The sequence below is a fragment of the Eriocheir sinensis genome, chromosome 36, assembly GCF_024679095.1.
Source record: "Eriocheir sinensis breed Jianghai 21 chromosome 36, ASM2467909v1, whole genome shotgun sequence".
NCBI classification, from domain to species: domain Eukaryota; kingdom Metazoa; phylum Arthropoda; class Malacostraca; order Decapoda; family Varunidae; genus Eriocheir; species Eriocheir sinensis.
The window spans coordinates 11,207,687-11,233,309 of NC_066544.1; the positions used below are offsets into that span (position 1 = coordinate 11,207,687).

Sequence of the window (25,623 nt, forward strand, 5' to 3'; positions counted from 1 at the left end):
AGATAGAAGGGAATGATATGTAAAGGAAAATGAGAAGAAGGGAGGGTAGAAATGAAGGGAGGGAGAAGGAGGAAGGTAGATGTAGATAAAAAGAGGGGATGAAGAGGGAGAGATGGCGAGGAATGATAATGGAGAAGGGAGTGAAGAAGTAAAAGGATGGAGGAAGAATTAAGATATAGCTGGAGGATAGGACGAGGAGGGGAGGGAGGGAGAGAGGGAGGGGAGGAAGGGAGGGGCACACCATACAAGGGCAGGGATGTGTTGCGTCACCGTCAGCCTCACCTCATGACCGCAGGGTGATGGTGGTGGTGGTGATCAGGGGTGGTGGTGGTGGTGGTCAGTGGGCAACCCTCCTCCTCCTCTCCCTTCCTCCGTCCTTTCCTCACTATCCGTCCATGCTCTAGTTCTGCTTCTCTCCTTCTGTCCTCTTCTTCCTCCTCCTCCTCCTCCTCCTCTTCTTCTTCCCTCCACGTATCAAAGGTTCGGTTTCGCTGTCTCGCAAAATTGATACTCGTTCGAAGGTTGTTTTTTTCTTGTTTATGTTACGGTTGTTGTTGTTTTTGTTTTTGTTGTTATTTGTCTGTTTAACGGTGGTTTCGTGATCTTGTTTCTTCCTTTCTTTTTCTTTTTTTTCTTTTTCTTTTCTTTTTTTCCTCTTCCCTTTTATTTTTTTTAACATCTTTTTTTTCCCTCTTATTCTTCCTTTTCTTCCTTTTTTTCCTTTTCTTTCTCTGTCAGTCTTTCTTCGTATCTCTTTTTTCTTCTGTTATCTCTTCCTTTATCTCCTTCCATTATCTATATTCTACGTCTATTCTTTTTATCGTTTCCCACCTGTTTGTTTTGTGTTTATCCAAGTAACATTTTTATCTCTGTTTTATTGCTGAAAAAAAAAAAACGCTCAAATTTGATACAACAATAATACACTATGAAAAAAATGGACTAATATATTTCCTGCGACTTTATATTTATCAACCAGTAAAGCATAAACGTTAAATTTCATCTTACGTAGAAAACCAGATGATTTTCAATGCATATACAATTTACTCTCTCTCTCTCTCTCTCTCTCTCTCTCTCTCTCTCTCTCTCATTCTGGAGGTGAAAGGAGGTCGTGTGGGCGTGTGTGTGTGTGTGTGTGTGTGTGTGTGTGAGTGTATGTGTGTGAGCTATCTCGTTTTTTAATTTATTATTTTTTGGGGCGAACTGAATAATATTATCACCAGGCGCCGTCACCCGCGTGGAAGGGACGGAATTAAGTCGACGTTTAAGCGGAGTCAAGTCAACGTTTTCCCCGATCAGTATTTTCCACGAAGAGTTGTAGTTTTGGTGGTAGGAGTAGTGGTGGTGGTGGTGGTGGTGGTAGTGGTAGTAGTAGTAGTAGTAGGAGGAGGAGGAGGAGGAGGAGGAGCATTTTTTTTTTAAGCAGAGAAAAGAGCTTAAGAATAAAAACAAAATAATAAAAAAATAGTAATAGTAATAATAACAAAAATATTAAGGAGACGAATAAAAAAACGGTATTTATCACTTATATTGCAACCTAACCTAGCGTAAAACTGTCTCAAATATTTGTAATAACAGTGGTCGTAATAATTATCGTCGTTATAGCGGTTAAAACAACACGATAATAACACCTTGATCGTCCTTTTTCACCTCGACCCGAAGGAGGCGCTGCAGTACTACCAACACCTCACCACAGTGCACTAACCCTTCCTTCCCCCTCAGATGTGGTGCCGCGCGTGGGTGTTGGCTACGCTGGCCGCCTCGGCGGCGGCGGCGGCCACGAACGATGTCTTCCCCGTGGAGGAGGAGGCCGCGCCGCCGCCCCCCCTGGCTCTGCCCCACGCCGCGGGTCTGAGCAGGGCGCAGAACGACGTCTTTCCCCTGGAGGAGGAAGAGGAGGCCCCGCACCACCACAAGCACGGCTCAAGGCACCACAAGGTTGGTCTGGAGTTTAGGGAAAATGCTTGATTATATTATTGATGTCGTGGGCGTGGGTATGTGTGGGTGGTAGGTGGTCGGCCCGTAGGGAAGAGGAACTGGGCGTGGCATTCACACCTTCCCGGCAGGACAGGTAACAGGAGACACCCACGCGTCCACCTGTGGCCGCAGCCGCCACCTGTCCGCTCCTACAAGACTGGTACAAGAGGAGGAGCTTGATGGAAGAGAGAAAAGTCGAGGAACCAGAATTAGAGGAAGATGAGGAGAGGGACGAGACGAAGAGTGCAGAAGGAGAAGGATGATGATGAGAAGGAGGAAGAGAAGACAAGAGGAGAGAAGGAGGAGGAATAGGACGAAGAGGACGGGAGAAGGAGGAAGAGGAGGAGGAGGAGGAGGACTTCGAATATTTGAGCACAACTCTTTTTGAAATCATGATAACACAGTGAAGAAAAAAATTGATAATGATAAAGAAGGAGTAAAGTGATAAAGGGATAAAGAAGTAATACAGTAATAAAATGATAGAAAAATAATACAGTGTTGAAGTAGTAAAGGGAGGAAGTTAGATAGTTTCCCACGCTGATGAACCGAGAACTATACATTTTTTGGGTCCTCTGAGGCGATCGAATTCCCTACACCTGCGCCTTCCTGCTTCTCGACCCTGCCACATTTACCTTGTTGAGTTCCACCCTGACTTATGTACCTGCTTCCTCAGTTCCTTGCTCATGTGTTCTTGTGGTTTGTGACTCAGTTATCTTTCGATAATTATTTGTTAGGGAGTTTGAGGCTCATTACCATGGATTCACTGTTCTTACTAGCGATTTCAATATTATTACAAGGTGTTTACTGTTGACTTTATACCCAGATTAGTGAAAATTCCAATCCTTTACTTCTACTACTACTACTGCTACATACTCCTCCTCTTCCTCCTCCTCCTCGTCCTTCTCCTCCTCCTCCTCCTGCTACTACTACTACTATTACGTTCACCTAAATGACTGTAAACACGTAGACGACGTTTAAATTATCCTAACCTAACTTGACCCAGCTTGACCTAACGCCGCCCTTTCCTCTCCTCCCTCAGGTCCACAACATCGTGCTCCACCCGCAGCCCAACTCCCTGTGCGAGCTGAAGCCCATCCGCCAGATCGTCACCCACGCCCTCTGCACCTCCAAGGTCACGACACTCAGCTGACCGTCACTCGTTGTTTTATTTTTCTTACGGTTAAGGAAGCAACTCAAAGGGAAAAATAAATGACAATAACAACAACAGCAAAAAGTCCGCTAAGCAGTTCATTCAGTCACACACATTCAGTCATTAGTTAATTATTTTGTCAGTTACTTAATTAATGTGTTCAATCTTCATTCACTTAGTCACATTCAGTCAGGCATACACGCTTATACCTATTTACCTACCTTCCTACCTACTTATCTACCTACTTACCTACCTACGTACCTTTCTACTTACCTGCATACCTACCTATATATCTATCTACTTACCTACCTACTTATCTACCTACCTGGCTACCTACTCATCTATCTATCTATCTATCTGTCTGCCTATCTATCTTCCTACCTACCTATCTACCTACATATATACATGCATATATACATACACACACATAATCATTAGAGAAAGAGGAAACCAAACAGTGAAGCAAGTCCACCTCAACCCTCCTTACTTCTTCAGGAGATGGAGAACCACGTGTGTGTGGGCACCTGCTTCAGCTACACAGTGCCGCAGACGGAGCCCGAGACCCCTGGCGACGAGATGCTGGACTACTGCGACTCCTGCCAGGCCTCGGAGTCACACTGGACCACGGTGAGTCAGTCGGAGAGTCAGGGATTCACACAGGTATTTCTGGGTATTTCTTTCTCCTTATGACTCTTTCTCCTTTTGGCTATTTCTTCTTGCGACTCTTTCCTTATAACTTTCTTCTTTCGTTACAACAGATCCAGCTGGACTGCGAGGAGTACGGCAACACATACCAAGTCACGAAGAAGATACAGATGATCACCAACTGCTCCTGCTCACCGTGCCACCCCTCCAGAGGTCAACAGCCCCCGATGGATAACGAAGTCTACCCCGCCAACGAGAACCGCGTATCCGACTTCTTCTACAAACAGATCCCCGACGCTCCTTCAAGACCCGACTTCAGTGAGGCTCTCCAGTTAAAGAAGACCTCGCTAGACGAACTTCGCAAGAGCGCCATCTACCAGGAGCTGGGACCCAATGGCAAGATAGTGTTCAAGGTCCCGCCCTCTTTCGGTGTTACTGAGGACGAAGAGGACCCCAACGACGTGGTGTCCTTTTAAAACGAGGCTCTGATTCTCATATTTAGTGACTATCAAAACCGTAGAATTGGAGAGCTTGGCAGACTTTTTCACAGGCGCCATGATGTTACCGAAAGAGCCGCGCGGAATTCAAATTGATGTTGATACAAGTTTTATTACATTTTTTTTACGGCAAAGGAGGCAGTTCAAGGACAAAAAAAAACATAAATAGGAACAAACAGACCCGCTAAACGCTGCTCCGGTGAAAGAAAATAAGAACGAGAGGTCAAAAGAGAGGTCAACTTCAGGCTTTAGGTATCGTCAGTATCTCGAAGAAGTATCTAGAACACACAAAAAATCACTCTTGCATTAGCGTTAGTTTGAATTTCCCGCGGCTCGTTAGGAAGCAACATGGCGCCTGTGATGAAACTGGCCAAACTCTCCTCTTGTAAGGCTCTGTCACTGTTTGTTAGGTGTTCAATTCCATTCCTCCGCCGCTGCCATATTATATTTTTTAAAAGGTGTACATTTATTTCTTTGTTTCATGATTTTTCGTTTTTTTTTTTCATGAACTTGCTCTATTAGCCTATTTCTTTTCTCTCCTTTACGAGTTTTCTCTTTCGTTCTTTTGTTTCTTGATGACTTTCTCCAGTAGCCTAATAATTTTTTCTCTCTTTTACGAGTTTTCTTTCTCCTTCCTTTCGTTTGCTTCTTAATTTTATCTTTTTCCAATAGCTTGATATTTTTTTTCTATCTTTTACGAGTTTTCTTTCTTCTTTCGTTCTTTTGTTTCTTGATTTTGTCTTTCTCCAATAGCCTAGTAATTTTTCTATCTTTTACAAGTTTTCTTTCTCCTTCCTTTCTTTTACTTCTTAATTTTATCTTTCTCCAATAGCTTAATAACTTTTTTCTCTCTTTTACGAGTTTTCTTTCAGCTTCCTTTCTTTTGCTTCTTCTTAATTTTGTCTCTCGAACTGCTCTCTCCTTTATAAATACTTTTCCCACTCTCTGTTACACGTTTACCGTTTTCTCTTAATCTTTGGGTCCATTTGTACCACGCATACGATCATCCGAGGTGGTGTTTTGAACGTGAGTAAAATTGCATCATTATACCGTATCATTATCATTACTGTTGACCTTTTTTTTTTCGAATCACCGATGTGGAATTCCCGATGATTTGCCAGCAACTTCATGTGAGCATAAGAAAAATGTTATGAAAAATGTTCTAATTATTCATTATCATTATAAAAACACCACCATCAGCATCACCTCTGAACATTTAAACACAATATTCTTAGAAAAAATAGTAATAGTATTCACTAGAAACTTCATAAAACTATAACCGTCTGAATAAATAAAGTCTGCATATCGAGGCTAGTACGTGTGTTTGTGATTTTGTACCCCCAGTTTGGCGCAGCAGTGAAAGATTTGCAATGGGTTCATATACATGTTTACTAATATAGATTTTCAAGAAGGGATTATCAAAGTATCTCTATTTATAACCTTCTGAGAACTCGTAAAAGAGAGAAGAAATTGTTAAGCTATTAAGGAATTGTTTAACTATGTTTTTCTTTGTGACTTGGCTTATATAAATGACAAAATATATTATTAAAATGGTATATGAAACAGGAGCATTGTAAGAAAATAAAAAAAAGAGAGAAAAAACAACTTAAGGGATAACAAAAATAAGTAAGATTTGATGAGACTGTTTTTGTCAAGAAAAAAAAATAATAGAGGAAAATACATAGGATTACCGTGATGAAACTACCAACTACTAAGATTTGATGAGACTCCAATAGCCTTAGAAAATGAATAGGACGAAAAAGTGATATTAAAACTCAACTATATGAATTGTTGAAATGTCTGTACAGTGATTAGCCCAATATTGACGAATTGTTGAAGTGGCTGTATAGTAGTTAAGCCGATACTAATTGATCTGGTGAAATGGTTAGTTTAGTGGATATCCTAATATTGTCGAATTGTTGATATATCAGTTTGATGATTAACCTGATACTAATTAACCTGTTGAATTGCGTATTACAGTGGCTAGCCTAATACTAAAGAACGATTAAATGGTTAGTATGCAATGATTAGCCTAGTTTTCGAATTATAACACAGAAATTAAACCAATATAACAACAAAAGTAGGAAGGAAATTGTATAGAAGTGAGAAGTGATATAGTTTTTGTGAATGACTGTAGGAAGCAAAATCTGTATATGTGTGTATGTATGCATGTATGTATTTATGTGTACGTGCGTATGTATGAAGCAAAATCTATTGTGTTATCTAAATGTATACTTGTGAAAAAAGAGGTAGTGTGTGTGTGTGTGTGTGTGTGTGTGTGTGTGTGTGTGTGTGTGTGTGTGTGTATGTGTGTGTGTGTGTGTGTGTGTGTGTGTGTGTGTGTGTAGAAAAGACATGAAACAGTTGGAATTTGGTGTTTCAGTTTTATTAATAGCACGATGGGGGTGATGGAGTGGTGGTGGTGGTGGTGTTGATGTTAGTGGAGGTGAGGGCCTTGTGGGTATATTGATCACATGTCTGGCGGCGACAAACACCACCACCCACCACCACCACCACTACGACAGAAGCTCACTAACTGCCCGTCAACACCACCATCACCACTTGTCACCACCACCACCACCACCACCACTGTCATCCAGAAATCTCACCACTACCACTCTCTTTCTCATTAACCATGATAGTTCAACCATCATCATCACCATCACCACCACCAACATAATTTCTCCCAAACTATCACCACCACCACCACCACCATTCAGCACTCTCACCTCTACCATTAACTCTTTCCCACTAACCATAACTGTTCAACCATCATCATCATCACCACCACTTTTTACGTAGATGGACGAGGATAGGGATAAGAAGGGAAGGAGGTGGATAGGACTGGAGGGGTGTGGATAGAAGAGGAAAGTGAAGGAAGGAAAGGAGGAGGGAAGGAGGGAAGAACAGGTGAGAGTGGGGGGGGAGGAGGTGTGATTGTTGGGGGGCCTAGAGGGGGGGGGGGAGGGGCAGGTGACAGCTGTGATACCTTTCCATGTTGTGTGGGTCTGTTGGCTGTTTTGTGGCCTCGTGGTTAATAACAGCGACAGCACACACACACACACACACACACACACACACACACACACACACACACACACACACACACACACACACACACACACAAACACCCACCCACACACACACACACACACACACTGGGTACGTTATGGAAAGGGAAAAATACGAGAAGATTGTTTTACTGTTCTTGTTGGTCTGTATAAATGGCGACAATGTTTCTTGCAAGTACCTACCTATATGATGTAAAAATAAATGTTAAAATAGCTACGTTGATATGTTGGTGAATATCTAACTCTTTTATATCTACAGAGAACACGGAAGAGGACAAAAATTTAGTTCCACCTTAATTTGAATACATTTTTTATTTACTTTTTTTTTATTTTCACGACCAGAGACAAATGAAAGACAGGAAAAAAAAATATGTAACCAGACATCTTCCCTGCGAGTCAAAATGCGTTAAAATGTGTTTGTTTTTAGCTGATCATTTTGAGGTTTATATAAGATCCTGTCGATGCTGTACAAGCCTCATAAATACATCCAAAAGAAGGCGTAAACAAACCTTGAATGACAACTGAAGGGAAAAATACAATGACAGTTGAGTGAATATTGTGGATGTGTGCCGTGCGTATGTGTGTGTGTGTGTGTGTGTGTGTGTGTGTGAGAGAGAGAGAGAGAGAGAGAGAGAGAGAGAGAGAGAGAGAGAGAGAGAATGGAAATCGGGGAAAGAAGCCATGAAAAGGAAGGTAAACAAATGTAAACGCAAGACGAGGAAAATAACGAGGAAAATAACGGGGAAAATAATCCTCTCTGTGCTTTGTGTAAGTGTGGGTGTCTCGCCAACGACTGGAGAATGGGGAGAAGGAATAGAGAGAGAGAGAGACAGAAAAAGAAACAGAAAGGTAGACAGACAGACAGAGAGACAGGCACGCAGGTAGGGACACAGAAAAGAGAGAGAGACAGACAGAGACAGAAAGGTAGACAGACAGACAGAGATACAGGCACGCAGGTAGGGACACAGAGAAGAGAGAGAGACAGACAGAGACAGAAAGGTAGACAGACAGACAGAGATACAGGCACGCAGGTAGGGACACAGAGAAGAGAGAGAGACAGACAGAGACAGAAAGGTAGACAGACAGACAGAGATACAGGCACGCAGGTAGGGACACAGAAAGGAATGGGTGAGTAACGAGGAAAATGACACACAGACAGACAGACACAGACAAACAGACAGGGACAGACAGACAAGTTGGGACACAGAAACGAAGGGTGAGTAACGAGGAAAACGACACAGACAGACAGACAGACAGACAGGTACAGACAGACAGGTTGGGACACAGAAAGGAGAGAGAGACAGACAGATAGACAAAGTTAGACAGACAGACAGACACAGACAGAGAGACAGGTTGGGACACAGAAAAGGAAAGAGAGATAGACAGACAGAGACAGAACGGTAGACAGACAGACAGACACAGACAAACAGACAGGTACAGACAGACAGGTTGGGACACAGAAAGGAAGGCTGTGTGGCGGGGGAAAGGAAAGACAGACAAACCGACAGATAGATAAATAAACACACACAAATACGTAAAAAAAAAGAGACACCGAAACATATCAACAAAAATAATAACAACAACAAAAACAACAACAGAATAATATCAACACAGACAAAACAGACATACACACAAAAAAACGCATTCATAGACGACCAAAAATTAATAGGCGTCTACAGCAACACACACACACACACACACACACACACACACACACACACACAATAACGTCGTCAGCTCCTTAATTTACTTTCCCAAAACGAGACAACAGACAGGACGCGACCGATTATTTAACCTAAGTAGTTTTGTGGCTTTTTCGCGCGGACGAGGAGGAAGAGGAGGAGGAAGGGGGGGAGGAGGGGGGAGGGGGAGGGGGGGAAGGAGTTTGTAAAGTTAATTCTTGTAGACGGGAACTAAGTGTGATCGAAATGTACACGTGTTTTTTTCTTGCTTTTTTTTGTTGATGTTGTTTGGTGTTGATGCTGATGGTGGTGGTGGTGATGGTGGTGGTGGTGATGGTGGTGGTGGTGGTGGTGGTAATGATGCTGGTTGTGATGGTGGGTTTTTTTTTCATTATTTTTTTTTCATTTCACACTTTTTATTATTTTATTTATTCTCTCTCTCTCTCTCTCTCTCTCTCTCTCTCTCTCTCTCTCTCTCTCTCTCTCTTTTTCTCTCTCTCTTTTTCTCTCTCTCTCTTTCACACACACACACACGCACACACACACACAAGAAGGTCAAGAAGCTACATAAGGTCATGATAGGTTGGGGTCAAATCAGATGGATACATTCACTCTGAGATGACCACTTCGAGGAGGAGGAGGAGAAGGAGCAGGAGGAGGAGGAGGAGCAGGAGGAGGAGGAGGAGGAGGAAGGGGACGAATGTGAGTGGGTTGAGAATGGTGAGGAATAGATTGAAAAAAAAGAAAAAAAAAAAAGAAAAAAAAAAAGAAATGGTATATGTGGAGGGGAGATGGAAAAAAGAAAGAAAATAAGAAAGAAATAGAGAAACACGGGAAGAAAATTAATGAGAAAGAGATAGACAAGAGATGATAAAGAGACGAAGGAGAGGAAAAGAGAAGCAGAGTTAGAGGAAGATCCAGAGAGGGGTGAGAAGAAGAAAGCAGGAGGAGGAGGAGGAGGAGGAGGAGAAGATAGGAGGAGCAGAAGTAGAAGGAGAAGGAGAAGGACGAGAAATAAAGCAGGAGGAGGAGGAGGAGGAAGAAGAGGAGGAGAACAACAGTGAAAAGGAAGAAAAAAAGAGGAGAATGAGGAGAAAAAGCAGAATTAGGATGATAAAAAGATAGGAAGAGGAGAAGAACGGGAAGATAAATAAGAGGTGACGGACGAGAAAAAGGAAAGCAAGAGGAACAGGAGGAGGAGGAGGACAACAACAATGACAAGAAAGAGAAGAAAGAGGAAAATCAGGAGAAAAAGCAAAATTAGGATGAGAAAAAGATAGGAAGAGGAGAAGAACGGGAAGATAAATAAGAGGTGACGGACGAGAAAAGGAAAGCAAGAGGAACAGGAGGAGGAGGAGGAGGAGGACAACAACAATGAGAAGGAAGAGAAGAAAGAGGAAAATCAGGAGAAAAAGGAGGAGGAGGAGGAGGAGGAGGAAGAGAAGCATTATAGGTTGGAGGAGAGAAACCCGCCGCCCTTACACCCCATCTTTCACACACAGGATGTTGTTATGACTCTGTAAATGGTGCCAATGTTATACTTCTTCTCCTCCTCCTCTTCCTCTTCCTCCTCCACCTCCTTCTCCTCCTCCTCTTCTTTTTTTCTTTTCCTCTCCGTCCTCGTTTCCTTCTTTTTACTCCCTCTCCTCTGTTTTTTTCTTTCTCCTTTTCTTGTTCCCTTTCTCCTCTTCGTCCTCTTTTTCAATTTCCTCTTTCGTCTCCTTCCTCCCTTTACTTCCTTTCCCCTTCGTATTTTTCTTCTTACTATGTTTTTCTTCTTCCTTCTTTTGCTGTTTTGTTCTCCTTTCTTATTTATGTTATTCTTGTTCTTGCTTCTGCTAATGTTTTGTTTTCTTGGTGTTCTCTCTCTCTCTCTCTCTCTCTCTCTCTCTCTCTCTCTCTCGGCGCCATCAACAGGTTTCGAAACCGCTCCGGAAAACGAGTCTGAAGGTTGTGTGTGTGTGTGTGTGTGTGTGTGTGTGTGTGTGTGTGTGTGTGTGTGTGTGTGTCATTTAGGTGATTTTTTTTTTACTTTCCAGTTTTGTTTGTTTACAGGTCGTGTTTTTCTATATTTCTTTTATCGTTTTTTTGTTTTCATTTATCATAATAATTTCTGTTCGTTTAATTTGCATTTTTCAAATTATCATTGTTTATTTATTATTTTTATTTATTTATTTTTTTTTTTTTACGTCGCGGCCTATAGCGCCGGTAGGCTTTTTCCCGGTGGGGCCTGATGGTCGGCCCAAGGCTTCTTCCCGGTGGGTCCTGATGGTCGGCCCAGCCCGTTCTGGCGCAGGCGAGTGTTTATGGTGGCGCCATCTTGCATTGGCTCATGCTGCCCTCCCGGAGCTCATCTTTAATCCTAGAATCTAGAGTCCGGGTTGATAGGTGGTCTTCTGGACAGCATGTGGGTAGTTTTAAGCCACTCGGCGGCGGCTGAAAAATCCCAGCTTGGTGGCACCGGGCGGGGATTGAACTCGCGTCCTCCTGAACGCGGTGCTGTTACTCTGTCGATTCAGCCACCGCCACCTTACTCTATCTATCTATCTATCTATGTCTATCTATCTGTTTGTCTCTCAGTCTATCTACTTGTCATCTGTCTATCCATTCAATCATCTATCAATCAATCACTCAATCATTCAATCAATACCTCATTCTATCTATCTATCTATGTATCTATCTCTATATCTATCTGTCTATCTATCTATCTACCAATCAATCAATCTCTCTATCTATTAATCTATCTATCTATTTATCCATTTTTATCTATCTATCTATCAAGCTTTCTCTCTATCTATCTATATTATCCTTTCTTTCAAGTATCTAATAATGGTTTCAGTGGCCATGCATGCGGTCCCTCCTGTAAGTAACATTCATTAAGTATTTTTTTCCTCCTCCCTTTCATTTCCCTCTCGAATCAACAAACTCCTCCGGGCGCAGTGTTTACCCTGTTCATACTTATGCTGTTTGTCTTCTTGTCCTCATTTCGCTGGGCCAGAAAGTGTTCAACGATATATTTCTTCCCTGTCTCTGTTCTGTCTGTCCGTCTGTCTCTCCCTGTCTACCTGTATTTTGTCTTTCCTTTTTTTTTGTTTTGTGTTCTGAATCGCTCGTTTTTTTTTTTTTTCCTGTCTAGTAATGTTATATTTTTTTTGTTTTTTTAAGTTTTCTTTTGTCAAGTCGATTTGGTGGTAGTTTGTCCTTTTGTGTTTCTTTTTTCTTCTTTCTACTTTGTCCGCCTGTTTGTTTGCCTGTCTATCTATTTATCTGTCTATCCATCAGTATCTATGTATCTATCTTTCTTTCTATCTTTTTCACGTTTGGAAATACAGACGAAGGAGAGTTGCTTCTGGCTCTACCGGTGGAAGGGGTGAAAGAATGAGGATACCGGTTAACTTTTGCATTAGAAAGTTGGATATCACAGAAATGGATCAAGGTTGAAAGTCTTGTGCAGGGAGGTTGCGTTAGGGGTGTAGTCATGCAGTTTACGAATTCAGAAGAGGGTCAATCTGTGTGCCTGTCTATCTATTTATCTATTTATCTGACTATATATCTATCTATCCTTCTACGTAAATACCTATGTCTATTGAGAAATCTATTTAATTCTTTCTTTCTTTGCTTTACTTTCCATTCCAATTTTTTTTTACCTAGAAATACACTACTTATTACTGTATTGATGTTTTTTTTTTAATTTTCTTCTGTTCTAATCTGTTATATGACCGGGTATGCTTTTTTTTTTCATTCTAATCTCCTCTCGTTTTTCCTTATCATCAATACCTATGCTTCTTTTTCTTCTTCTTCTTTCTTTCTTTCTGTCTTTCTCCCTCTTTTGTGCATGCATAGATAGGTGGATATGGGCAGCTGTTTTTATTATCATCATCATCATCATCATTATCATCATCATCATCATCGTCATTATTTTTATCGTTGTTATTGTTATTGTTGTTGTTGTTGTTGTTGTATCTGCATATGCTGTCGTTATTTGATAGTGACAAATTTCTTCGACTTCGTGTGTGTTTATGGAAGGGGAGGAGGTGTGGGGGGAGGTGCTGTGTGTGAGTGCGTGCGTGTGTGAAGTAAGAGGAATGTTTGTATGTATGTATGTATGCGTGTGCCTGTGTGTATGTCCCTATGGTCCTCGGTGTGTGTGTGTGTGTGTGTGTGTGTGTGTGTGTGTGTGTGTGTGTGCCTGCTTATTCATGGGGTGCAGCAGCGGGCGGGGCGAGACAAACGGCATGTTATCGAGGAAGGATTGCTTTATTCTGGGAGACACACTCGTGGGGGGGGGGGGAGGAGGATGGAGGGGAAACAGGGAACGAAAACGAGGGGAAGGAGGAGGAAATGTGGGAATACGAAGATAGGGATAAAGAAAAAGGATGAAGGTATGGAGTGAAGAAGAAGAGAGGGAGGATGAGGATAAGGGGTATAAGACGAAGAAGGACGAAAGGAGAGAAGAAACAAGAAGGGTAAAGAAAAACGATGAAAGTATGGAGAGAAGAAGAAGAAGGAGAAGGAGGAGAAGAACGGGAAGAAAAAGGAAATAACGATACGGTAATGCTGAAGAGGAAATAAAGAGGATGATGATGAAGGCAAAGATTAAAAGGGAAGAAAGAGAGAGAAACAGAATAAAAGATATATCAATAGTGTTCGGTTCTCAGCGTTAGAATCCAGCCAGGGGTTTAGGAATGGGAAAAGGGAAAGGAAGGAGGAAGAGACATAGGGAAGGAGAAGGGATGCATTGAGGGTGTGTGGAAAAGAAAAGGAAAAGAGATAGAGGAAAAAAAATAAAGGAAAATGTCACTGTTTAAGGAAGGAGGTAATTTTTTTTGTTGAAGGAAGGAGAAAAGTAAAGAGAGAAAGAAAGAAAGGAGGGAAGGAGAAAGAGGTGCATTAAGGAAGGAAGAGGAAAAGGGATAGAAGGAAAAAAATGTCACTTTGAGGAAGGAGGGAATTGGAAGGGAAAGAAGGAGATTTTATTGTTGAAGGAAGGAGAGGAGAAGAGGAAAGAAGGAAAGCAGGAAGGGAGAAAGCGATGCATTGAGGGTGCGAGGAAAAGAAGAGGAAAAGGGACGGAGGGAAAAAAAAAATCACTGGAGAGGATTTGAAAAGGAGAGAAGAAAGTTTTGTTGTTGAAGGAAAGAAGGAAAGGAAAGAAGGAAAGAAAGAAGACTGTTACTGTTGAGGGAAAAAAAAGGGAAGGAAAGAAGGAAATTTTGTTGTTGAAGGAAGGAAAGAAGGAGAAGGAAAGAAAAAAAGACTGTTACTGTTGAGGAAAAAAAGTGGAAGAAAAGAAGGAAGTTTTGTTGTTGAATGAAGGAAAGAAGGGGAGAAAAGAAGGAAAGAAAGAAGACTCACTGTTGAGGAAAGAAAGGGAGAAAAGAAGGGAAGGAAAGAAGGAAGGTAAAAGATAGGGAGAAATATTTACTACTGTTTTTATTTGGGATATTTTGTTTTGGGGGTAAATAAAGAGGAGGAGGAGGACGAGAGAAGGGAGGAAATAAACGAGGGAGATACTTTTTTGAGAGGGGGGAGGGGAGGTGAGGGGGAGAGGGGGGAAGGGAGGGAGGGAGGGAGGGTGGGAAGGGAGTGGAGTACAATGTTGAGGTATATCAGGCGGGTAGGTCACTCTTTAGTATAATCATCATCATCATCATCATCACCATCATTTTCATCATTATCAGTAACAGTATAACACTATTTACCTCTCACCACCACCACCACCATCACCTTGCCACTAAAAAAAAAAAAAAAAAAAAAAAAAAAAACATCCTCATCATCATCAGTCGTAGCGTAATTAACCAACCCGCTAACGAGGCAGGTGTAAAAATAGTTGGCAAGTGTGAGGGGGGTGGCAGGTGGTGGGGGGTTGGGGGGCGTATCTCATTAAGTAGTACGCAGGTGAGGTACATTACACACAGGTAAGGTCAGGTAGGTGTTGCAGCCTCACAGGAACTCATTAACTGGCAGGTGTGTACTTATATGGTTCGTTGGCCTGTTTGTACGCACTGTCCCAATTAGTACTCGTGTCAGGAAGAGAAAATTGCACCCATACCAAGGAAAAAAATATATGAATTCTTGTATCAAGGAAAAAATATACGTACCGGTAAATGTCAAAGGAAAGATTATTTATATTTTTCATTTTATTTTGACAGGAGATAATTTTCCTTTTTTGTATCACAGCTTATTTTTTTTTTTAATAATTTCCACAGCCATTTTTTTGCCCCGATGAAGGTGTCAATTTTTAATGATGGATTTAGATTTTTAGTTCGTCTCAGTTTTCGAGTTCATATATTTTTTTGTCCATGAGGTAAGTATTAGTTGGGATGATGCGTACGAATTGGCGATTGGTCTGGTAGGTAGGTAGGTAGATAGGTCGGTAGGTAGGTAGGTAACTAGCTTGGTAGATAGGTCGGTGGGTGGGTAGGTAGCTTGGTAGGTAGGTAGGTTTTAATGCCCTTTACGTGAGGCTTTGATTCTTCGTTTGTGGTCGTTGATTTTGGGACAGCAAGGCGTGAGAACATAACATTTTTAACGGGTATGATTATTCAGAGGTATGCAGGTAAGTGGGGAGGTATGTAGGAAGGTGAATGGGGTAGGTTCTTTCACTTCTTACAACTTATTCTCAGCCTCACCCTTCCCTTCTTATCGGCGGAGAGACAGGACGCAAAACAACACCAGGACACCAGGTAGGAGACGACTTAATTAGGTAGGTAGGTAGGAAGGTTAGGTGGTTATCCTCTTACACTAGACTCGCATCCCTAATCTTGCTGTTCTCGAGGTAGCAAGACGCGAAAACCCTAATATTACCTCCATTTGGCCTCTTACGTCAGGTTCAGATCCCTTGTTATCTTATCTTAGGTTCGAATCCCTTATCCTGGTGTTCCCGAGGTAGCAAGACGCGAAATCATAACCTTATTTCCCTACATCGCTTTGGGAGGCCGGCGGTGCTTGGGCGTGGGCCGGATAGCGCTGGTGGAGGCCTGACCGTGAGGGAGACGATGGAGGAGGCGGCTGGTGAAGAGCGAAGGCCACTAGGCGCGAGAGAGTAGCATCGTCAGCCCCTCCGTCAGGCAGCCCCTCACCTCCTCCTTCCCCTTCAAGCTCTAGCAAGTCGTCCTGGTCCACCTCCTCTTCGTTAGACTCCTGCAGAAGGGACGAGAGGACGGAGGCGAGGGCGTTGGTGTCCCTGCGGTGTGGTGCGGGATGCTGGGCGGGTCCTGCGGGGTTGAGTGCACCGAGGAGCTGGTTGAGGGGCAGGGTGCGAGGGGACATGCCGCCGCCGGTATTGCCTGTAGCAGTGGCCGACGCGGGGAACATGAGGGCCCCGCGGATGGCTCGCCAGTCTGCTCCGGCGCCCATGCTACCCTGGTGCCTGTGGGGGAGGGAGAGATGGTGAGGGAGGAAGGAGGAAGAAAACAGAGGGAAGAGATGGAGAATGAGGAAAGGGGAAGGATGGACAGAGAGAGCGAGGGAAGAAGGTAATGGAGAGAAAGTGAAGGAAGAGAAGTATGAGAAAGGATGAAGGGAAAAGGGAAGGAAAGGAGGGATAAAGAAAAGAGGAAGGGTCAGAAAAAGAGAGGGAGAGAGAGAGCGGAACGGAGGAAAGGAGAGAAGGGCAGGGTGATGGAGAGAAAGAGACGGGAAGAAAAAGTAGATAAAAATGGAGAGAGAGGGAGACACAATGGGGAAGAGGGAGAAGGTCAGAGGAGAATAAGGAAGGGAGGTACAAAGGAGGTGAGTTGTTTTCCTACACTCGGTTAATTGACTATCCCACCCACACCTACATTCAACCATTCCACCATTCACATTATTTTATTCCTCCATCCTCACCGCTTTGTTTCTCCTTCTCTCCCCCTTGCTATAAACATCTCTATATCTTAACAACACTCAATCTATCACCAAGACACTTATTATCAAGACAACTTACTACTTTTATCTTTGTGGGAACAGCGATTAGCAGGCTTTTTTTTTTTATATTTTTGACAACTTTTTTTTGTTGCCCTTGAGCTGTTTCCTTACCTGTAAAAAAAAATCTATCTACTCCTCAAAGACATTACTTCCTTCTTTCCTTCCTTCTCTCCGTTTCTTCTTCCCTTTCTCCGTTTTCATTTTCTCTTTATATCTTCATTCACCTCTTCTTCCTTTCCTTTAACTGTTCTCATCTGTTCTCTCCATTCCTTTCCTCTTCCCTCCTCTCCCTCTTTTTCTCTCCTTCCTCCTTCAATTCCCATAAACCTCTCCCTTACTCTCCTCATTTGTTCTCTCCTTTCCTCTTCCCTCCTCTCCCTCTTTCTCTCTCTTTCCTCCTTCATTTAACACAAATCTCTCCGTTACTCTCCTCATTTGTTCTCTCCTTGCCGTTCCTCTCCTTTCCCTTCTTTCCTCTCCCTCCTCCTCCTCCCCCCCTCCTCCCACACGCCAGAGGGCACTGACCACATGCATCCTTACAAACTCTCCATCCTTTATTTCCGTTTATTGTACATAATAATATCCTTCCCTTCCCCTCTCTCTCCAGGCTCACGTATCCTCCTATCCTCCACCCTTTCTCCCCCCCTACCCCCTACGCCCCCCCCTGCCCCCTCACTCACCTGGGCTGCGCGGGCTGGGAGCGGCGGCGCCTCTGGAAGTTGAAACAGCACGCCCTGAAGTTCCGGGTGCCGCACGCCGACTGGCACTCCGACCCGCAGGAGGCACACGACACCTCGCTGCTGCTCCACGCCCACGCGCTGCCCACCACCGCCCACGCTACCCACACCCACACAGACACGGACACAAAAAACAGACACACACGTACATAGTCACATACATACAGAGATACAGACGGACACACGCAGACACACACGTACAAACACAGACAGAGTTACACAAAAAACAGACACACACGTACACAGCCACATACATACAGAGATACAGACGGACACAGACGCAGACACACACGTACACAGCCACATACATACAGAGATACAGACGTACACAGACGCAGACACACACACACACAGACAGTTACACAAAAAATAGACACACACGTACACAGTCACATACATACAGAGATACAGACGGACACAGACGCAGACACACACGTACACAGCCACATACATACAGAGATACAGACGGACACAGACGCAGACACACACGTACACAGCCACATACATACAGAGATACAGACGGACACAGACGCAGACACACACGTACACAGCCACATACATACAGAGATACAGACGGACACAGACGCAGACACACACGTACACACACACACAGACAGTTACACAAAAAACAGACACACACGTACACAGCCACATACATACAGAGATACAGACGTACACAGACGCAGACACACACGTACACAGCCACATACATACAGAGATACAGACGTACACAGACGCAGACACACACGTACACAGCCACATACAGACAGAGATACAGACGGTAGACATTACACAGCCACATACAGACAGAGATACAGACATACACAGACGCAGACACACACGTACACAGCCACATACAGACAGCCACACAGATACACACAGAAACACAAGTACACAGCCACACACAGAAATATACACACAGGTAGATATACATACACACAAAAGGACAGATAGACACATATATAAACAGATAGAAAGACAAACAGACAAGAAGACAGACAGGCACCCACAAAAAACAGACATACAGGTACACACACACACAAAAAAAAAAGGGATAGAAAAAAATAAATGGACTGTTAGAGATTTATGGTATTAGTCTTATTCTTATTATTATTATTGATGGTATAAGGAGGAAAATCAAATTGCAATAAAGTAAAGGAAAAGTAAATATATGCCAGAAACTGTTATAATATTGCACCTGGAAAACATAGAGTAATTAGATTAGTAACCAACAAACCAACATAACAAACAACATCAACATGCACAACACCTGTATCAATTATAACACTCTAGTCATTCACCCAGCTCCTCAGAATACAGGTAAAAACACACAGGTAAAAGATAAACAATACTCAAGCTCACCCCTGCATGCTGTCCAAATTTCTGATGCAAGAGTCAACCAGTATCTGCAATCTCTCATCCCTTTCACTGGTAAACAATGGGTCAGCCTTTATTTCTTTCGCCTGTGTTTTCTTCCTTCCTGTGACTTTAACACTTTCAGAACTGGATTGTTGAGTCACGGTACCTTTCTTACTCAAATGGATTATGCTTTTGGAGTTTCACCTTTCCTTTCTTTACCTTCACCCTATTATCCTTCCTTCCTTCTTCCATTTATCCTTTTTCTCCTTTATTTCACTCTTTTCTTTTCTTCAAGCACTTCCCTATCTTCTACCTTCACCCTATTCTCCTTCCTTTCTTTTTCATTTTCTCCTTTATTTCACTCTTCTTTTCTTCAAGCACTTCCCTATCTACTTTTTTCTCCTTTCCCCTTTCCTCATTTCCTTCATTACCTTTCTCATTACCTCCATTCTTTTCCCTCCTTTCTTTAACCCTTCTTCATTGTCCTTTCTTCCTCGCTCTTTCCTATCTTTCCTGTTCTCCTTTCCTTATCTTTTCAATTTTCTTCTCTCTTCCTTTCTCTCTCCCCTTCCCTTCTATTCATACAACATATATTTCCCTCCTCCATGTAATCGTAATATTGCTCTCTCTCTCTCTCTCTCTCTCTCTCTCTCTCTCTCTCTCTCTCTCTCTCTCTCTCTCTCTCCAACCCACACATATACGAATTTCCACCCCTTACACACACACACACACACACACACACACACACACACACACACACACACACACACACGCCTACGCACGTTTCCTCCCTCACTCACTCAATCCCTTCCTCCCTCCTCCTCCCTCCCCCCTGCCCCCTCCCCCCCTTTCCCCCGGGCGGGTCAGAGGCATAACGTCAACTGTGGAATCTTTTATGCAATCAACAGCGTGGCGTTACGGACAAGTCGCTCGTTGGTCTGTCCGTCTGTCTATCTGTCTATCCGTCTGTCTGTCTGTTTATTGGTTCCACTGACTGACCTCTCGTGTATCCATTTCTGTTAATAATTTTTGGTGGGTTCATGTGGAGGCGGACAGGGATGGCGTGGGATGGTTTAGATTGGGGTAGGTCAGCTTTGTGTTGGTTCGGCTGGTCTGTGTGGGCTAGGATCAAGGAATGAGTATTATTGATATAGAGACATGAGTTAGAGCTTTCATTTCTACTTTACTTCTATATACCTTTGTTATAATTTCTCTGTCACCCTTTCTTTTGACAGCAGATACTTCATTCTTAGGTAAGGTGACGGTGGTATAGGTGTAAGGTGTGGGTGATAGTTCTACGTTAATTTTATATACCTTCAATATAATTTCTCTATGACAATCTTTCTTTTAACGGCACGGAAGGGGAGGGTGGTTCAGGTACAAATATATGGGTGATTGCTCTCATTCCTACCTTACTTTTATATACCTTCAATATAATTTCTCTATGACAACCTTTCTTTTAACAGCAGGTAAGGTGAGGGAGGTGGAGGTATAAGGTGTGGGTGGTAGTTCTCATTCCTACGTTACTTTTATATACCTTTATTATAATTTCTCTATGACAACCTTTCTTTTAACAGGAGGTGAGGTGAGGGAGGTGGAGGTAGAAAGGTGTGGGTGGTAGCTTGCATTTTTCATACTTCGCTTGATATGTTTTTTATTATGCATTCTATTTGACAACCTTTATATTTTTAGCGACCGGTGATTAATTATTTGTAGGGTAATATTAGGGTTCTACAGGTATACAGGTGTGGGTGGTGCCTCGGGGTACTTCGTTATTAATGGCTGATGTGTTGTTTGCTGTGATGATTGATGTTTTAACGTTAACTTTTTATTTATAAGCAGATGGATGTGTAGTGTAGGGGCCAAGGGGGATACACAAAGACGGAGGGGGGGGGGGGGGGACTGTCCTGTGTTTGTTAGTTAGGCAGTGAGTGAGTGAGTGAGTGAGTGAGTGCGTGAGTGAATGAATGAATGCGTGTGAGTGAGTGCGTAATTTAGTATGATAGTTAGTTTGTTTGTTGTAAAATACTCGTTAGTTAGTTAAAAAGTTAGTTAATTACTTCGCTTGTTACTTTACTTTACTGTGCTTTTTTTTTTTCATTTACAGCAATATATTTTTAGTGGGACAAGGAGTGGTGGGAGTATGCAAGGGCGTGTGTGTGTGTGTGTGTGTGTGTGTGTGTGTGTGTGTGTGTGTGTGGGGGACAGGAGGTTTGGTTCTCGTGGGAAGTGTCTCTTTTAAGCAGCTTCATAATATCGCGTTTATGTGCTGTTAAACCTACATCCTTTGACAGCGGGCGGTGCTTAATGGATCAAGGAGTGGGCGGTATGCGTGGGCGTGGTGTTAGGGCGGGGCGAGAGGGGAGGGGGCGGTATGCGTGGGCGTGGTGTTAGGGCGGGGCGAGAGGGGAGGGGGCGGTATGCTACACACCATTTGACAAAACTGACAGCATGATTTAGCCTGGCTCTCCAAACACACACACACACACACACACACACACACACTCACAGCACGACAGGGTATGCAAAATTAAGGCGCCCGATAGACATTTCCAATAGCAGAGCGATTAACGAGCCTGCACCATAGAACTGTACATTCTTGCCAACTAACCTACACCTTATAGGGAAGCATACAACTAACCATACTAAAAAAATATCCTTCATTAAAACAAAACAAAAGAACAACAAAAGACGATTCCTACCTCAGAACAGCTATCAAACCTACTCCATACAACGTAAATATACCCTCCCTCTGTCTTTCTCACCCCCCCCCCCTCCACACACACTGCACCTCCTCCATTAAAGCCCACCTCCTCTTCTTGCTCTACCTTTGATTATAAAATGCATGGGCGTGTGGTGTGGTGTGGGCGTGCGTGTGAAAATGCTAGCTTTCAGGAAGTTTTTATAATAGCGATTTTGTGTGCCCGTCAACAGTTTTTTTAATGTTATTTTATGGGGGTCATTTTAGTTTTTTTGTTCTTTTGTTCTTTTGGTCTTAAGGTGCTTCAGTAACTATAAAAAAAAGGCATAAGGGCGTGATACAAAAGCCTGGGGAACAGAATGACTCTTTAGCGTAAGTAAGTTGTATATTAATCTTTTTGGCCGCCATTTATATTTTCTATTTAAATATGCTGTTGAAATTCTTAGGATTCGGCAGCGGGTGGTGGGTGAGTCTTTTATTTTTGAGATCAGATGAAGCAGTAAAAAAATAAACGAAAAAAAAAAAAAAACCCGGTGGAAAAGTGATGCAAGATGAAGCTAATGCAAGTGGCGTAAGGTGAGGATGTTGCAAAGTGGCGTGAGTTGACGGTGATGGAGGAGGTGTGAGGTGACGGATGGTGACGCTAAGTGGAGTGAGACAAGGAGGCTGCTGATGGCGGTGTAAGGTGACGGTTATTATGTTAATGATTTACTCCCTCCTAATAGTGGGGAGCACGGGGCTTTGCCAGGGTGCCGACCAGCGTTGCCAAATTATCGTACTCAGCGCATTGCAATTTCGTAGTTTCTGAGCAATAAATATACCAGAAAAAACGAAAACGATCAATATTTAACAGTTTCAACGATAACTTTAAATTTCTATCGTTATGTGTGTGGTTACGACCGTCTTGGAGCCTAAGAATGATAAATGCAGTGTTCAGAGTACGACAATTTGACAACGCTGGTGCCGACAGACCGACTCCATCAGCTGCCGACGAGGACTGGCGTGTGTCTGAAGGGGACGGTGGTATTAAGTGGTGTGAGGTGACCGTGTGATCTCATCCTTATTATTTTGATTTTTGTGGTTGGTGATGATTCAACCTCCACCTCCATCATTTTGTTTTGTTTTTATTATTTTGTTTCGTGTATTTTTCATTATTGCGTTTGTTTTTGGGTCTGACGTGATTTTTTTTAAATCTTGGGTGACGGTTCAATCTCAGCCTTATTATTATTATATTATGTGTATGTAGTTTTTTCAGCATTGCGAGTTTTTTTTTTTATCTTATTAAAGTGAGTATTTTTTTCGGCATTCGTTTTTTTTGTCTGATTTAAGTGAGTATTTTTTTCAGCATAATTTTTTTTTGTCTGATTTAAGTGAGTATTTTTTTCAGCATTCGTTTTTTTTGTCTGATTTAAGTGAGTATTTTTTTCAGCATAATTTTTTTTTGTCTGATTTAAGTGAGTAATTTTTTTAGCATAACCTTTTCTTTTTGTCTGACGAGTAAGTATTTTTTTCAGCATGACCGTTTTTTTTTGTCTGACGAGTAAGTAATTTTTTCAGCATCATATTTTTTTTTGTCTGTCATAGTTACTTTTCTGCGACTATGTATGAGGACGCGACCTGCATTTTATTTACCTAAAAGACGAATCAGTAAAATGTTGGCTGTATTGTCTGATAGTAAATGCAAGTGAGGAAAGATAGGAATTCCGCTGATAGTGTTCTTGAGTTTTTATTTGTTAAGTGATTGTAGGTTCTTTGGGTTAAGTGTCCCTGTTTACCTTTTCTTTTTTTGCAAGGGAAGAGATGGTTATTTTTTTATACCTATCCTCTTCCCCTCCTCCTTCTCCTCTTCCTCTTTATTCTTTGTCCTTGTTCTCTTCCTCTTCTTCCTTATCCTTTTTCTCTCTCCCCATTTCATTTTTTTCCCCTCCCTCCTCCTCCTCCTCTTTATTCTTTGTCCTCGTTCTCTTCCTCTTCTTCCGTCTCCTTTTTCTCTCTCCCCCCTTCTTCTCGTTCTCCTCCTCCTCCTCCTCCTCCTCCTCCTCTGAGACAAGCGCCGAGGGAGTTGTAAAGAGAAGAGAAAAATGCTCGTCATGTGCAAACTGAGTGCGTGCGTGCGTCCGTGTGTGTGTGTGTGTGTATGTGTGTGTGTGTGTGTGTGTGTGAAGGGAACGCAAAATTGCCCAACTAGAGAGTAATAATTATGTACTCTCTCTCTCTCTCTCTCAACGCTCCTTCGTTAACAGCGTCCGTCCCATCAAACGTGGAGGAGGAGGAGGAGGAGGAGGAGGCGGAGGAGGGGGAGAGGAAGGAGGAAGAGGAGGGAAAAGAATGAGGAAGTATAGAGGAAGCAATGGGTGGAGTGTGTGTGTGTGTTGTGACGTGTTGTGTCATGTGGCGTGGTGGAACAGGAAGACGGCAACAACAACAACTACAACAAGCACTTCCTACTTCCTCTACTACTACTACTACTACTACTACTACTGCTACTACTACTACTACAATAAGAATAACAATGACAGCAATCTCATACCTGTTCTTGCTTCATCATAAATATTTCTCTCTACAAAATTAAAATATCCTGCCACTTTTTTATCAATACTTTTTATTTTACATGGAAAAACGATTTACTTAGAGCACTTTTGTTTGATTGTATCTTTATTTGAATTTTGTTTTTATATCTTCTCTGAATTTTATGTAAAGTGACGTGACTCTGATTTGTCGTAATATGAGATGCGTGTTTTTATTTTTTGACCAAAAGCGAAGATGTGTTTGCAATGCGCTTTTTTGCTAACAGGTGCAGAAGAGCAAGACACGTGACAAGCGGATAGGCTGACACACACACACACACACACACACACACACACACACACACACACACACACACACACACACACCCCCCCCCCCCACACACACACACTACACATCACTACCAATAACCTCAAATCAACAACAAAGAACAAAACTACAAACACACAGGTAAGAGGTAACACAACAATACAGGAGAGGGAGAGAGAGGGACAGACAGAGTCGTGACCCACAAGCACAGACTACACAACACAACACAAGACAGCAACACACACCAGCGTACCTAAGAAGAAAACTACACACACACACACACACACACACACACACACACACACACAGGTGACCCAGACAGACATACACGTGACCCACAATCAACACAACACAACACACAGCCACGTACCTAGGAAGAGAGCGAGAGAGAACTGCATTCTTGAAGCTGCTGAGGCTGCTGGGGGTACGAACTTGATGCGGTGCTGATCTGACTGACTTCAGCACATTCTGACGTGGAGTGACGTAGAAGCAGAGGGCCCAATGACAGACGTGACTGGAGGAAGTGTTGCTGACTGGGTGAGTGAGTGAGTGAGGTAATGTGTGAGTGACGTTAGTGGTTGTCTGTCTGTCTGTGTCTCTGTGTGTCTCCCAGCTGGCGTGGTCCTCCTTCCTGGGACTGACTGACTGACTGAGGCCTGGCCATATCGCCGCCCCGCCTTTTATCAGACACGATTCGCGCGCACGCACCCTCGCCCGCACCATACCTGCCTTGCATCCCTCCCCTCCTCCTTCCTTCCTTTCCTCCCCAGTTTCCTCCTCCTCCTCTTCCTTCCTCTCCTGCACCCCCTCTTTCTTCTACACTCACCCATCTAGCATCCTGCCCCCTCCCTCCCCCTTCTTTCTCTCCCTAGGTTTCCTCCTCTCTCTCTCTCTCTCTCTCTCTCTCTCTCTCTCTCTCTCTCTCTCTCTCTCTCTCTCTCTCTCTCTCTCTCTCTCTCTCTCTCTCTCTCTCTCTCTCTCTCTCTCTCTCTCTCTGTTTCCTCCTCCTCCTCCTCCTCTTATATCTCCTCTTCTCCTACATTTACCCTCCTATTTCCTCCCTT

At 43.0% G+C, this 25,623-nt stretch overlaps 3 protein-coding genes across 4 annotated transcripts in view; 1 reads left to right on the plus strand and 2 right to left on the minus strand.

Annotated features, from left to right (window-relative positions):
- Positions 1-301, minus strand: part of LOC127007796 (bolA-like protein 3) — a 23,684-nt gene extending 23,383 nt beyond the window's left edge. Inside the window, exon 1 of the mRNA XM_050879114.1 lies at positions 283-301. The gene's annotated coding sequence lies outside the window, so the exon portion shown is untranslated. The remainder of the gene's footprint in view (positions 1-282) is intronic.
- LOC127007795 (neuroblastoma suppressor of tumorigenicity 1-like) overlaps positions 1-5,580 on the plus strand; it is a 19,175-nt gene extending 13,595 nt beyond the window's left edge. For both annotated transcript variants that reach the window (XM_050879112.1, XM_050879113.1), the window contains exons 2-5: positions 1,720-1,935; positions 3,014-3,106; positions 3,620-3,751; positions 3,883-5,580. In XM_050879112.1, the coding sequence (XP_050735069.1) occupies positions 1,720-1,935; positions 3,014-3,106; positions 3,620-3,751; positions 3,883-4,245 (804 nt within the window). In that variant the 3' untranslated portion in view covers positions 4,246-5,580. The remainder of the gene's footprint in view (positions 1-1,719; positions 1,936-3,013; positions 3,107-3,619; positions 3,752-3,882) is intronic.
- Positions 5,581-13,854: 8,274 nt separating this feature from the next.
- LOC127007798 (uncharacterized) overlaps positions 13,855-25,623 on the minus strand; it is a 38,047-nt gene continuing 26,278 nt past the window's right edge. The window contains exons 2-4 of the mRNA XM_050879115.1: positions 24,930-25,073; positions 17,608-17,764; positions 13,855-16,391 (exon numbers count right to left, since the gene is read on the minus strand). Coding sequence (XP_050735072.1) covers positions 15,932-16,391; positions 17,608-17,764; positions 24,930-24,957 — 645 coding nt within the window. The 5' untranslated portion in view covers positions 24,958-25,073 and the 3' untranslated portion in view covers positions 13,855-15,931. The remainder of the gene's footprint in view (positions 16,392-17,607; positions 17,765-24,929; positions 25,074-25,623) is intronic.